The 14,056-nt window shown below is 36.9% G+C and overlaps 2 protein-coding genes across 3 annotated transcripts; one reads left to right on the top strand and one right to left on the bottom strand.

Moving 5' to 3' along the window:
* Nucleotides 1–3,805: 3,805 nt before the first annotated feature.
* LOC113339250 (starch synthase 1, chloroplastic/amyloplastic-like) lies at nt 3,806–10,688 on the bottom strand. Of its 2 annotated transcripts, XM_026584552.1 has the most exons (15): nt 10,350–10,688; nt 9,844–10,184; nt 9,557–9,759; nt 9,214–9,295; nt 8,907–9,080; nt 8,611–8,692; nt 8,418–8,509; nt 8,269–8,331; nt 8,091–8,180; nt 7,808–7,932; nt 7,609–7,717; nt 7,461–7,516; nt 7,313–7,352; nt 6,428–6,587; nt 3,806–4,104 (listed from the first exon to the last, which is right to left on the bottom strand). In XM_026584552.1, exons 1-14 carry the CDS (start codon nt 10,642–10,644, stop codon nt 6,429–6,431), a joined length of 1,911 nt encoding a protein of 636 aa, XP_026440337.1. In that variant the 5' UTR covers nt 10,645–10,688; the 3' UTR covers nt 3,806–4,104; nt 6,428. The 2 variants fall into 2 exon arrangements, with proteins under 2 accessions (XP_026440337.1, XP_026440336.1); XM_026584551.1 differs by lacking the exon at nt 3,806–4,104 and having other exon boundaries at nt 6,262–6,587.
* LOC113339251 (B2 protein-like) lies at nt 4,629–6,291 on the top strand. The gene is made up of 4 exons (XM_026584553.1): nt 4,629–5,367; nt 5,480–5,580; nt 5,725–5,808; nt 5,920–6,291. The coding sequence occupies exons 1-4, from the start codon at nt 4,725–4,727 to the stop codon at nt 6,070–6,072; spliced, it is 981 nt and encodes a 326-aa protein (XP_026440338.1). The 5' UTR covers nt 4,629–4,724; the 3' UTR covers nt 6,073–6,291.
* Nucleotides 10,689–14,056: the final 3,368 nt, after the last annotated feature.

Here is a 14,056-nt window from a genome sequence, read left to right as displayed (position 1 = left end):
ACTTTTAAAAGGTTGAAGAGATAATAGTAATAAATATTGATCAATCTTCGTTGCTTCTATATCTTCTATTCATAACCTAAGTACTAGTGTAGCGGCTGTAACAAGTGAACTGGAACGATTAAAAAGTAATCGAACAAATCTGGTTTAACAACGCCACTATCTCCCAAAAAAAATTCTTCCACTACATTAAAACACTCCATAACCAATTCCAGGTTTTGAGATCTAAATATCTTCAAGTATCCCTCCGGTGTAACGTTAAAAAACCTCTACAAAGACCCAGGATCCTTAGCACTGTGAAGGTGGTGGTTTCTCCCAAATCTGAGAAAGTTTTCTGAAGAATTAAACTCTGTATAAGAAAGAGTCTTCATAATGTCCTCTGACAATCCCTAATTCCGGTTAACAGTATTTATTTTCAGAATAACATTATATAATCGGTAATCATTATCGCTCATCTTATATTGTTTTTTTTTTGTATCCAAAGATTTTGATCGGAGACCATCCATCCAATCCGCTATTCGGATCAAGAAACTCGGACATCTTTCAGCATCCTAGAAGATTGGACGGTGTTTTATAGAGTTTGGATTCTCCATGAATGCTTGCCTCAAGCTTGTCTTCATGTGGGATCCGTCAAATCTAACGACAAAATCTAACGCCTCGATGAAATTATCATAGGTCGAAGAAGACTCTTGATCATTGTCCCAAAATTAAAGAAAACTTCCACCTAACGTGAGCGTTAAACCACCAGGCCACTTCTGAGTTTTTGATTTAGGATGTGCACACTATATATATACTCTAATGAAATAGGAAATCTTATTCCCCAAACGTTCTTTATAAAATAAAATGTGAGTAAGAAAGGATTTTCAGCCTTTTATGTGTGAAAATATATATGCAACTACAGATATATTATTATATAATAACATGTATATACGTGTCCGCGTCCTAGTTTTTTAAAAATGTGGGCGAGTCGGCGTCCGCGTCGTGTCGTGTCCGCAACGCCGAGTCAGTGTCCGTGCAACCCATCTGCAGCATCATCAACATGCTTAATTTTCTCTCTCCATACAAATGTAATTACAAAATGAGCAATGAGTGAATGAAAAAAAGAACGATTTTTTGGGGGACATGGGTTTTTTTAGGAGACCATGATATTATTAGTCCAACTTCCCTATACTTATAAGGGGTGTCCTAAAGTTAGGAAAATACAATATTATTCTTTACTCTAATTTAAATTAAAACTAACTTAATAACCGCATAAACCTATCATATATGGCTAATCTAAATGAATCATTAACCAAAATCAAAGATAAAAACTGAGATCGGAGGGGAATCGGAATTTTTTTAGTTTTGAAAAAAGAATTCCTCTCTTCTTCTTCTTCTCTCTTTCTTTGACGTTCCTCATTCGATTGAAAAAGCCATCACTTTTAATTCGTTTTTGATTGAAAAATTGATTAGAAATTATCTAAATATGGTTTAAATGGAAGTTACAGTGGCATGTTCGGTTAGGAATAGTTTAAGAAAATTCTAGTCCGAACATTCTGAAACCAAGAACTCGAAGAACCCTTCGGTTATCACGAATTAGTTTTTTCGTAACCGAACTCTGAGTTCGGTTGGTTTGCAAAAAAATATTTCCAACCGAACTCCTCTCTGAAAAAACAAATATGTTGTGTTCGGTTGGTTAGATTAATTGGAAAATTTTATCCTCTAACTGAACACTTGTATAGAACAATGAATGCTGAGTTCGGATGGTTTGCAAAAAAAAAAAAAAAAAAATTGCTGAGTTCGGTTGGTTCGCAAAAAAAAATTGCTAACCGAACTCTACTCTGCAATCACATATGTTGAGTTCGGTTTATTCGAGAATTTTTTATCCTAACCGAAGTTCACTCTGAAAACTGTTATATTGAGTCTACTTTAGTCGAAAATTATATTCGAGAATTTTTTTCTCCTAACCTCACTAATCACTAGTTAACTTAACTTAATCATTCAACTAATTACTACACTAAGTAATTATCATTAGGGGTGCACATACCCTACCCATACCCGCCAACCCTACCCTACCCGTCAGGTTTCTAACCGTATCCTACCCTATCCACTATTTGGCGGGTAGGGTGGCGGGTAAAGATTTTCTTAACCGCTAGTAAACGGGTAGGGTGGCGGGTATAGGCCATATCCTACCCACCCTACCTAGGGGTGCACATACCCTACTCATACCCGCCAACCCTACCCTACCCGCCAGTTTTTTAACCGTATCCTACCCTATCCATTATTTGGCGGGTAGGGTGGCGGGTAAAAATTTCCTTAACCGCCAGTAAACGGGTAGGGTGGCGGGTATAGGCCATATCCTACCCACCCTACCCGTTGTGCAGCCCTAATTATCATACAAACTTAATCAGGAAGGGTAATTTTGGTATTAACATAAATATTTGGATAAGGAGTAGCTTAGATTTACTTCAAAATGTTTTACCCGAAATAAAATCAAGAAAACCATGGTTGGAAAAAAATCAAAGCCCAACCAGAGTATCACAGTTATGTGCTCTGTCTTGATTTTATGGGCTTTCTAAAACTGTAACTAGAGTAGTCGAGTTCGGTCGGCACCCAAGGATATCAAGTCCAATAATGCTATTATGATGATGGTGGGATGCCCATGAATTTTCTTCCTTGTTGAATTTAACACTTTATCATCGGCCAAAAAAAAAATAAAAAAATAATCACATCCTGGTTTGTCAAACTTTTAGCAAATGGATTGAGACTAGTGCTGCCGGGGCAACCAGGTATATCTCAACTTGCGCTATCAGTGGGTGACCGTTTCGGCTCGCGGTCCATAAGGTACGTAAAGATATACATATCCATCACCTAAAGTATTCCAATTCATTTAGTTTTTCTTTTGTTAAGGGTATGCCAGGCCTTTGCAGTAATGCACTCCAGTAGCAAGCTACTGTGATGGTTTGTTTGTATCTGATTTTGAACGGAACTTGGCGTCCGCCTCGGGTTGAATAGATGTCGAATCATTTGTTTATTTCATTGGGCACATGACAGATATATTCAGTAATCCTAATTTATTAACTTTTAAATCGCATTTAAATATAACCGAGTCATTTCCAGATGGTTAGTCAGTTTGAGTTGGGAAACAAAAAACTGGAAATGGTGTTTCCACATGGATATCAAATGTTTAAATCCTGAACCCTGAATTTTAAATTTATAAATAAATAAATGACCGGGCACCTTATATTGTTATAAATAGAGCATAGAAAAGAAAACAAAATGTTATATTCTGTGGTGTTGAATGACTAATGAGCACATGATTGGTGGTGGTGAGGAGGATAAGATAAAAGAGTTTAAAAATGTAAGCTTAAGCCTTAACACTTAAGTAAAGGAGGAAAGAGAGGTGAAAGCTACAATTATCAACATCAATCAAATCAAATCGATGACTTCATGACTGAAACGTTGACCACTCATAGTAATTCCAAATGTTTTTTTTTTTCCATTTCCTTCTAGAGAAACGCGGTTTGGTGGGGGTGTCATATGACTCAAACCACAACTTACTCAACACAATTTTCACCTAAAAACCAAAATTATAGACATTATTAATGTTACCTCCATTGGGAGTCTTTTTCTTATTTTCATATATCACCCCATTTAACTTTTTACAAAATCCATTTCTTTTTTATTTTTTTATTTTTTTTTGGCAAACAAATACGTTTAAGTGAAGGGAAATAAAAAGTATCATCTTTTAAGCGGTCAAGTTGAAATTGTCTCTAACAGACTTTGAAACTGCATCACCAACCTGATTGTCTCTCCTACTAGCAAAAGAAAAATTACAATGTAAAAAGCTTAAATTTAAGTGTTTTATTCTTTTAGAGTGTTCCTATTCTCCCATCGGATAAGAAGGACATCATCTGTAATTGATTGGATGACTAGCTTTGGGTAAGCTTTTATATGAATCTTCAACATCTGCTTTTCCTTCGTCCTTGTTAAAGCTTCACCTATTGCCATGTATCCACCGGACTGTGGACTCAGAACTCCATCTGAGAAGTTCCCTTTAATCCCTCCACAGCTAAAAGTATCATTTTTTCTGAAACAGGGGAAGTGTTTCTTAACATGCTGGGCAACCTGAAGCACAAGTAGTTTTCAAATGTTAAAGGCAATTTGTTCTTTTTTTTTTTTTTTTCTCTTCAGAAGTGATGCTAAAATTTAACTGATTTCCTGACTAACATTTGACCTTTCAGCACGAAAAGTACTTTTTACGTAGTATCCGAAATTCCTCGAAAATTTAACTCACCAAACATAAAACAAAAAGAAGAAGGTAAATTCTCATGCTCAAAAAGTTCATTTCTACCACCACATAATCGAACAGGTAAATATTTTTACCCGGTGACCTTTGACTCGATCATAACGAAAAATGATCATTCGTGTACATCAAGTCAACCTAAAGGACCAAAAAAGTCAATTTAACTTTTAACCCCTCAACTACCAAGGGACCCATTTGTAATATGCTACCCTAGAAGGGATCTAATCTTTGAAAAGCCAACATTGGCCAAATCGCGTGGCCTTGACAAATGCGCACACACGGCTTTGCAAGCACTTTCCTTGATATTTCCTCCTCCTTTTTGCTTCCTTATAAATTCTGACAACAACTCCATCTCCCATTCTCAGAAAAATCTTGCTTCTTCTCTACAATTACATCCACCACATCTCTAGAAACCAAAGAAATACTAAGAAATCAAGAAAAAATGGAAAGCAATCAAGAATCTTTCTGGCAGTTCAGTGATCAACTAAGACTGCACAACTCAAGCTTTGCGAATCTCAGCATCAATGATTCAATTTGGGGATCATCTCTCAATTCAAAGAAGCCTGAAGAGAGGAGAAACTTCGATATCAGAGTTGGTGGTAATCGAAATGATTCTACCTTTCCTTCTTCTAACAAGAATATTGATTACAATAATAATACTAAACAAGTGCAGCAGCAGAAAAATGGGGCGGGGTCTGATTATCAGAACGGATTCAATGATGCTTGGAAGATTGCCAGTAAGTTTGGCGGAATTGGAGATGGAGGATCGTCGTTGATGCAGAAGAATATGAATTTTAATGTTAATGGAGGGCTTAACAAAGGTGTTTATTCAAAGACTGACAACTTCAAACAGAGTAATACGAAAATTATTAACAACAACAGCAATCACAAGAAGAATGAAGAAGTTTATGAAGGAAAATTCGGAAAGAAAAACAACAATAATAATAATAATAAGAACAGTGTCGATAAGAGATTCAAGACACTTCCTGCAGCAGAATCTCTTCCTAGGAATGAAACTGTTGGTGGGTATATCTTTGTCTGCAACAACGATACCATGCAAGAGAATTTGCAAAGGCAGCTCTTCGGTATGTCCTCTAAATCTCTAGATTTTTGAATCTTTCATCAATTTACATTCATGGGTTTTTCTTTGGAATTAGAATTCTGTTCTTAGGCTCGTCAATTTGTGATTGTTTTCAGGTCTTCCTCCAAGATATAGAGACTCGGTCAGAGCAATCACACCTGGACTGCCTCTTTTTCTTTACAACTACTCTACCCACCAACTCCATGGAATTTTTGAGGTATCTACACACTTCTCTAATAATATTCCAGAATCCTGGTACTGTTTCGGTTTGGATTGCCGACAACCGAAACTTAAGAAAATTGGTTCTTTTATAGTTCAGTTACACTATTTGCTAACCCCAAATATTCAATATTTGGTTCAGGCTTCAAGTTTTGGAGGAACAAACATTGATCCAACAGCTTGGGAAGACAAAAAATGTCAGGGAGAATCTCGTTTCCCTGCTCAGGTAATAATCCACTCAAGTTTCTAAACTTGTCTACGAGCTCTAAATGGAAATCTCTAAACATATGTTTCACTGGGAAATTCTTAACATAAACATTATTAACTGTTATTCCAGGTCCGAGTTCTTCTGAGGAAAATATGTGAGCCACTAGAAGAAGACTCATTCAGGCCAGTCCTTCACCACTATGACGGACCCAAATTCCGTCTTGAACTCAACATACCAGAGGCATTAGCTCTCTTGGACATATTTTCCGAGAACAATCCTTGAATGTCAGAGAAGCTTACTATACAATTTTCTTCCTTTTTTGAACCTTTGATGCGCTACTAGCAATTTAGAGTTACGAAGATGAAAATCTCCCTATGTAAATTATTTGGATGGTTTATAAATATTTAAGATTTCAATATATCGAAACGCTACGAGCAAAATGATTGTAATCACATAAAAGGAGATTTTCAGTTGAACAACATACGTGACTTTATTCAATTTCCTCCACATTCTTTTATTTTGTTCGACATATCTCTAACAGAATCAAAGTAATATAATAAAATTGCAGCGATCTATGTGACTATGAACAAGTTTAGCAAAATTTAGCTACGCACTATAACATAAATGGTGTTAGTACCTCATTTAACATAAGGAGGATCCATGAAAGCCCATTTAAAAACTTGTTCATACTGAGCAGCAGCTTTGTCCCATGTAAAGTCCTGTTCCATTCCTCTCTTCATCAATCCCTTCCACGAATCTTTATGTTTCCTATACGTGTCCATCGCAATTCTCAACACCTGTTTTTCAATAACGATAACATAAGACAGTAAATTACTAATCAACAAAATAACAACAGTAATAAGTTAAAAAAATTAACAAGAGCAAAAACGCAAAGGACAAGTTTGTATTTTTGAAACTTGACCATATCACTTCGAGCCATGGTCTACTTCCCATAGCATGGGGGATGTTCCATCATCTAACTAGTTGGTGCACTTTGACATCCCACAAAGACATGATACATGGGTCAGAGGCCTTGAGTCATTATTACTTCGACGATTTTTCAAGCTAAAGCAAGAAAAAAGAGGTCGTGCTGCACATTATTTATATACTATTCTAGAATGCATACCCTTTTACTTCTGACTGGCGATTGATACGTATTTTAGTTGAACAAAGTATTAGGTAGCTCAACTACTAATAAATGACACTTCAAAGAGAAAATCAAACCAAAAGGTTCACAAGTTTTGTCACGTCATAAAACCACGATCCAACAATCACAAGAACTGTGAGGTTTCTTTTCTTAATAGGCACCTGACTGAGTCAAAATTCCATAATATTCTACTAGTCCTTGGAATAAAGTAATTGATGGAGGTCACAGGGTGAAAAATGAAGGAACACGTTTGACGTCTAACTGAGTTGTTTTGTGTCATCACTTCTTGTTTGCTATATTCCGAATTGGATATTAACATCCTACAAGATGTACTTGATGTGTACGATTTATGTTAGATACTTCAGAAAAACTTACCCCCAACATAGGGTCCTTCGCTAATGGTGAAAAAGTCCATCTGCCGAACATAGCAACAAAAACATTTGTGAGTTTGTATTTACCATTTACTGCATTATTATTCTGGCGTGAAATTTATGCCAAACAAGATAAGAATATGGTTGCATACCCTGTTCCTTTACCGCTGCCTTCATTAGCAAAAGGGTCGAAGTTTTCCACCGTGTCCTGCAGTGCGGCACCAATTTGTTAAAACAGTGAGTCAACTACACAACATATGCGCATAAAAGTACAAAGACATTGTAGTTTCTCGAACTCACCCTTAGTCCTCCAGTGCAATGCACCACAGGTATAGTCCCGTATCTCATAGCATACAACTGGTTTAGACCACAAGGTTCAAATCTTGACGGCATCAACAATATGTCAGCTCTGTTTAGTTCAAAAAGATAAAGGGTTCAATTAGTTTCATAAAGTTGTGAGAATTTTTTAATGTCGCGAAGTTCAGATATATAAACCCACCCTGCAGTTATTCTGTGAGATATAGGTACATTAAATCCAACCCAACCCCGGTATTTGTCCTTATAAGCTGCCTCTGTTGCCTTCATCCAGTCTTCCATACGTGCATTGCCAGACCCGAGCATAATCTTGAATAAAAGAGGCATCATACAGAAATAAATAATTTTGCAGAATATTTTTCATAAGAAAAATTATTGTGACCCAGAAGAAAAATCATAACGGTTCAGTTAAACAAACTTTGGTAAGTGCTTATATTTGATAAAAAAAATTGAATACGCAAGCTTACAAACTGAACATCGTCCATCATAAGCTCTGGCATTGCTGCTTCAATCATATCTATCCCTTTTTGATAGTCTAGTCTCCCGATGAACCCAATCTAAGAGTCAGAAACAAAATGAATTATGAAACAGGATAACCTAATAAAAATTCTAAATAGACAATGTGGGAAGGGATGTACATCTTACCAATGGGACATCAGGCCTGACTGGCAACCCCAGTTCCTTTTGTAACGCCGCCTTGCATTCTTGCTGTGTGACAAGTTCAATTTGACTTACGTGATACACCTTTTAAGTGGTTTGACCAAAAATGGAACATTAAACACACACGGACGTACCTTCCCAGATAAGTCATCGATTGAGTAATGGAAAGGAATATGTACATCTGAAGATGGATTCCACTCATCAATGTCAATCCCATTAGTGATTCCTGTCAGAAAAAAAAAATCAGATTCAAATAATCATCTAACAGTTGCACAACAAGGTAATCTGCACAGAAAATACTACGGCTATTGTTTCAAAAACAAATACCATCCAGAACGCTCTCTCGGCTGCTTATGAGTCCGTCAAGCCCATATCCACCTTCAACAGTTGTTATTTCCCATGCATAACCCTGGCACAAGGAGGTAGAAAAACAGTAAGCTCCACAAAAGCAGGGAATATATGTAACCTTAAACAGTTGCAGTCTCAGTTGGAAACGCCTCAATCAACACTCCTGACTTATCTCATTCTTTTACAATTAAAAGAATGATGTTTCAGTTAATCAGTTGGTGGCTTGATCCAAGAAAAAGTAAGAGGTGCAAAGATGAAAGAGAAACGTTTATTACCTTGCTCACTGTTAGAATCCGGTCGGCTGTAACAATTGCACCCTTCATAATATTGACAGCTTCCCCTGTATCAAGGGCATGAGTTCTTGCCCAAGTAGGAAATACCCATTCTAATGCTCCATGCCACTCAGCTGGCAACCCAAAATTCTTGTAAGTTGCAGCTGGTTCCACACCCTTGAACAAATGTACTTACAGATTAGTACTCCTCAGAATAGTATTCCAACAAGTTCAATCATACAAAGTGATTCGACGCATCCATAGTCATATATGAAGGGCCAATTAAAAGAAGAATGTAAAAAGAGTTAACCTGATGTGCGAGGTTATGTATTGCAAGAATACTGCGAGCATCCTTATAAACTCCATATGGGCGATATTTAGATGCCAAGAGGCTGAAAATACATGACATTCAATTACTCCATCAGATCCCAGCTGAATACTAGTTATGCAAGTCTAAGCTGGTTTGCTAAATGCTCGAAAATGAATGGAAGCCAAAAAAAACATAAATACGCCCTTTCTTGGACTGTTAAAATTGGATATTTGCTTCCAAATTCAGCATCAAATGGAGTTCCACAGGCAACACATTCTAAAGGAGAGTTCCAAGAACTGATTTTCAAGTAAGATAGTTAAAATAAAAGTCTAGAATAACGTACACTGGTACAAGACTTGCATGCCAATCATTAACGAGGAACATACACTTTTCCCCGTATGTGAAGCCTCCGAGTGGAAGTACCAACGGAGCCTCACATGCAGCATGGCTCAGTAGCGTGAACCTAAACTGATTATCACCATAAGCACCAAATTGATCCCCATAAGGATTTCCAGGTCTATGGTAAGAAGGGTGATCCGCGAACACCTGTGCACGACTAAGACATTAAATGAAAAGACTACCAAAGTAATCATATGTACGAACAATGTTACCAAGTTAGAATTTGCATACCCAATCAACACCCGCCCTATACTCGTGGAAGAATGCGACCTCGTGCTCAGCTTCAAAGCACGGAATCTTAATCCTACATTGCGCATCAAGTGCACCTTTATAAATCTTATCAGAAGCACTACCATTCACATATCTTGGAGACACTACCATGACTCGATGTCCCCGCGCAGCAAGCGCAATAGGTAATGAACCACAAACATCTCCTAAACCTCCTGTTTTAGAATACGGCACCGCCTCTGATGATACAACAACAATGCTGTATGTCTCTCCTGCTGCTTTTGGTTTCACCACTTCTTCAATAGCTTCACCAACATCAGCCACAGACTCAGCAATCACTTCACCTGCAATGAATAAACAATAACTAGTCCTATTTCAGAAACTAAAATTGAGACCCAGGGACACAATTTCTCTTATGAATCTTCAAAACCCGTCTTGATAAATCAAAAACAAAACCAAACACAACATCAAAATCAAATGATGAAATAATCAAGAAATGTAGAACTAACCAATTTTAGAAACCCCAGGATCAGTTTTTTTCTTGTAAGTCATAAAAATGCCGTCTTTATCTTTTGCATCAATTTCTTCTGCATCAGAAATTGAAATCCCATCTTGATAACATCGAAATCTGATTTCTCTGTCTGTAATTGAGGTTTTCAGTGACAATAAAATCCCACTACTACTATTAGTAATACCAAAAATGTTTGATTTTTTTAGTGAAGTGGTACTTCTGGGTTTGAATGCTGTTGTTGTTGGTGATGATTTACAAGTAACAACAGTACACGAGATTTGCAGAGCTTCCATTAGAGAGAGAAGAAATTGTTACAGAAAATAAGAAAAAAAAATTAGTGAAAAATGAAAAAAAAAAATGGTGATATTTTTGTTGAAACCGTTAAGATTTTCGAGGCTAGAATTTGACTGGCTCCCACCTGAGCGGTGACGTGTCAGATAACTAGACACGTACAGTTGAGGTCGTCGTGAGGTACTTGCTTGGGATCTCAAAAGGTACCTTTTTAGGTCCCATTGCCAACTTGTGTGTGGGGGCGCGGATTTGGGGTTTGCCTCGATCCTACGTGGTTGGGGAGACAGGAGCAATGAGTTCAGATTTCCAACTCGCCAAAACTTGATTTTATCAGAGAGTCCTCCTAAGTATATATTGACACTAACACCAAAATTTGGAAAATAAGTTGTGTTGATTGAAATGCGTGAAAATTGGACTTGAAACTCGTCAAAATTCAAGAAAATCACACTTGAACTCGCTAAAACTCGGAATCTGCGAGGAATAGATCTTCCTCAGCAAACTAGCAAATAGCGAGTACTATCGCTTCGAAATTGTCCTTGGAAAATGATTTTAGTTACTCATATTTGGGTTAGGAAAAATAAAGGGAGATCTACAAAACAGCTCTACAATCAGGACCCGATTTGCAAATTAGTCATACTGCTACAATCAATTAACAAAAGAGTCACACTTCCGTTAAAATGAGCGTTAAGTCAACGGGTCCCACCTATCCAGAGTTAAATGCACTCGTAAATTTTCGAGTTTGTCCTTAACCTAACCGCATGAAATCAGTGATAGATCTTATGAATATTCATCTCGAGGAAGTGTTATACGACCATGATTGGTGCGCTTAAACAATTATATCCTTAACCTAATGATATAGATATATCAACATACATCGTATGATTGGCACATCTCGATGAAATACGGACGGACATGATCGGTCAAAGCAAGACAGGATCTATAACAGTTTAGGGTTAAGGAAAACCGATTTCATTTTCATTTTCTTCTCAGTCGTTTCTCTACCTAAACTTTCTGCAGAAAATGGCGATTCACTGAGAATCGAGAGATATCGAGAGATTTAATTCATGTGATTTTCATCTCAAAGAGATCCTTAATACATTAGAGAGTTCGTGTGTATGGTTTTGATCCATCTATAGTGCAGTTTCGTGAATATTTTCAAGCAAAGGTAACTGGTTGTAAGACTGCAATGATTTTCTTACAATATATCGTCACTATGTATGCGAACATCATGAGGTTGGTAATCAAAACCATATTCATTCAATTTCATATTAGATTTCAGAAACCCTAATTTATCAATTTTAGGTTGTTTTTTTTTGTAAAACCTAATTTGTGAAAATTGGGTATTTTATCAACCTTTTTCGTAAACCCTAATTAGTAAAAATTGGTATGTTATTTGTTACTAATTCATTGTGTATTGTAAAAATTTATGTCCATGTGCAGGAAATACGTGAAGAATCCAATTAGGAGTTTTAGGGTTGAAGAATCATACCCATTTTACTACTATTGGATATTGGGTTTCCGCTTCTATTGAGAGCTCAGTGGAGGAAGAATCTGAAGATAGGTTTGATTTGATGCTTACTGAAGTTAGAGATGGGGATAGTGATTGAAGTCAGATCGAGAAGAAGATGATAGAGAAATTGATATCTGTGGTAAGATAGTTGATGGGTTGTATGAATTAAGGGCCTGAGTGAAGTTGTGGTGCTGAGTGTGTTATGAACTGGTGGTGGTACTGAGAATGGAAGAAGTGGTTTCTGATTTTGGGTGTTGGTTGGTTGAAGAATATAGAAGAAGTAGAGCATAGATGACTGTGTTATGAACTAAAGGAATTCGATGAACGGGTTAGAACTAGAAGTTAGGGTTTTGAATTTGGTGCTAGTTGTAGCTGGGAGAACAAGTGGTGGCAAAGATGGGTTATTCACAGGAAAAGAGATCTTAGAAGAAAACGGGTCTGGTGGTGTTAAGAAGATGGATTATCGTTGAAGTTGTATGTGGAGAAAGTGCAAAGACACAATGGGTGTTGGGGTTTGCTGGTGGTTGTATTATACAGTGGTTTATGAATCTAGTGATGAATATGGAGTTGCAATACAGCTGGGGGAGAAGCAACATGAATGGGTTCTGTAAAAAAATTAACTGAAGTTCTGTATAGGGTCTGATGGAATCCAAGGACAAATATGGTTGTTATGTGGTGTTTGATGCAGAAACTGAGATGTTGTTGATGTGTAGGTGCAATTGCAGGAGATGAAGTTGATGTGTGGACTGAAGTAATTAATGGAAGAGAGAAAATTACTTATGGGTTGGAGGAATTAACTTGATACAGTACAGTGGTGTCCATGAGCTGAGATGAACTGTACTATGATATAAATCTTACAAGGAAAATGATGGAACAACAGGTTACATATAAACATCTAAATAACAAGTTATGCAACAAAATAAACCTGAATAACATGTTATTCCTAATAAAATAAATGTGCATGACTTGTTATGCAGACGCATGACTTGTTATGCAGATGCATGAAGGAACCACATTTGCATGAGTCGTTATGCAGCCATCTTTAAAAGAATAAATGCATAACAGATCGTGCATCGTCGAAAAACAATGCATAAGAGATTATGCATCTTCAAAACAATAATGCATAATACGTTATGCATCATAAAAACTAATGCATAACAAGTTATGCATCATCAAAAACTAAAGCATAATCCATTATGCATTTAAGAATAAAAATGAAAGCATTATCTGATAGAAGCAGAAAAACACACAGTGAAAAAAAAGTATTTTTCATAAAACCAATACAAAAAAGAAACTAAGTAAAGAAAAAGTACTTGTTCATAAAAACTAATACATAAACTAATGAAACAAAAATGAATAAGGTTCAAACATAAAAGTAATAGTCTGAAGAAACAAACAAGATAATTGCTCTTCTTTAACTTCCCTTAGGCTGCTTCGGCGGCTTCGGAGGCTTCTTGTAACAGGTAGGATTCATTCATGTTTTCTTGTTATGATGACCAAGCTCAAAACAATTACCACAGCGCATAGCTCTCCTGGGCGGCTTCTCATATCTGCTCAAATGCCTATTAGCTTGTGGTCTCCCTGGCGGCCTCCTAACATCAGGTACATCGATAATATCATTACCTTCATAAACTTCAGGCCTGTTATAGTTCGGAATAGGATGAATTGCATGACTGTAGGCATTATTCAAGTATGAAGTAGTGAAAGAAGGTTCAACAAAATCATATGGATTAGAACCATACATTGTTATCGATGCGAAAGCATGCACACATGTAAACCCATAGACGCGTCACCTCTGACAGGTACATGTCCTTGCCTCAAGGTTAACACTATGAGAATTGTCCCCTCCTTCCACTTCATAAACATGAGTATCGGACTGTATAACCATCCAGGTTAAACCCCCA

Source organism: Papaver somniferum, unplaced genomic scaffold (genome assembly GCF_003573695.1).
Source record: "Papaver somniferum cultivar HN1 unplaced genomic scaffold, ASM357369v1 unplaced-scaffold_21, whole genome shotgun sequence".
Lineage (NCBI taxonomy): Eukaryota > Viridiplantae > Streptophyta > Magnoliopsida > Ranunculales > Papaveraceae > Papaver > Papaver somniferum.
The sequence above is the reverse complement of the archived record's forward strand: the minus strand, read 5'-3'. Positions and strand labels throughout refer to the sequence as shown.

Bases quoted from the DNA above. Each gene is read 5' to 3' on its own strand.
- LOC113339251 (XM_026584553.1), top strand. From the start codon at position 4,725: ATGGAAAGCAATCAAGAATCTTTCTGGCAGTTCAGTGATCAACTAAGA. The intron at 5,368-5,479 runs GTATGTCCTCTA...GATTGTTTTCAG, and splicing joins TTTGCAAAGGCAGCTCTTCG to GTCTTCCTCCAAGATATAGA. The intron at 5,581-5,724 runs GTATCTACACAC...TATTTGGTTCAG, and splicing joins AACTCCATGGAATTTTTGAG to GCTTCAAGTTTTGGAGGAAC.
- LOC113339250 (XM_026584552.1), bottom strand. From the start codon at position 10,644: ATGGAAGCTCTGCAAATCTCGTGTACTGTTGTTACTTGTAAATCATCA. The intron at 9,081-9,213 runs GTTAACTCTTTT...CATTTGTTCAAG, and splicing joins TACATAACCTCGCACATCAG to GGTGTGGAACCAGCTGCAAC. The intron at 8,693-8,906 runs GTAATAAACGTT...TCCTTGTGCCAG, and splicing joins GGATTCTAACAGTGAGCAAG to GGTTATGCATGGGAAATAAC.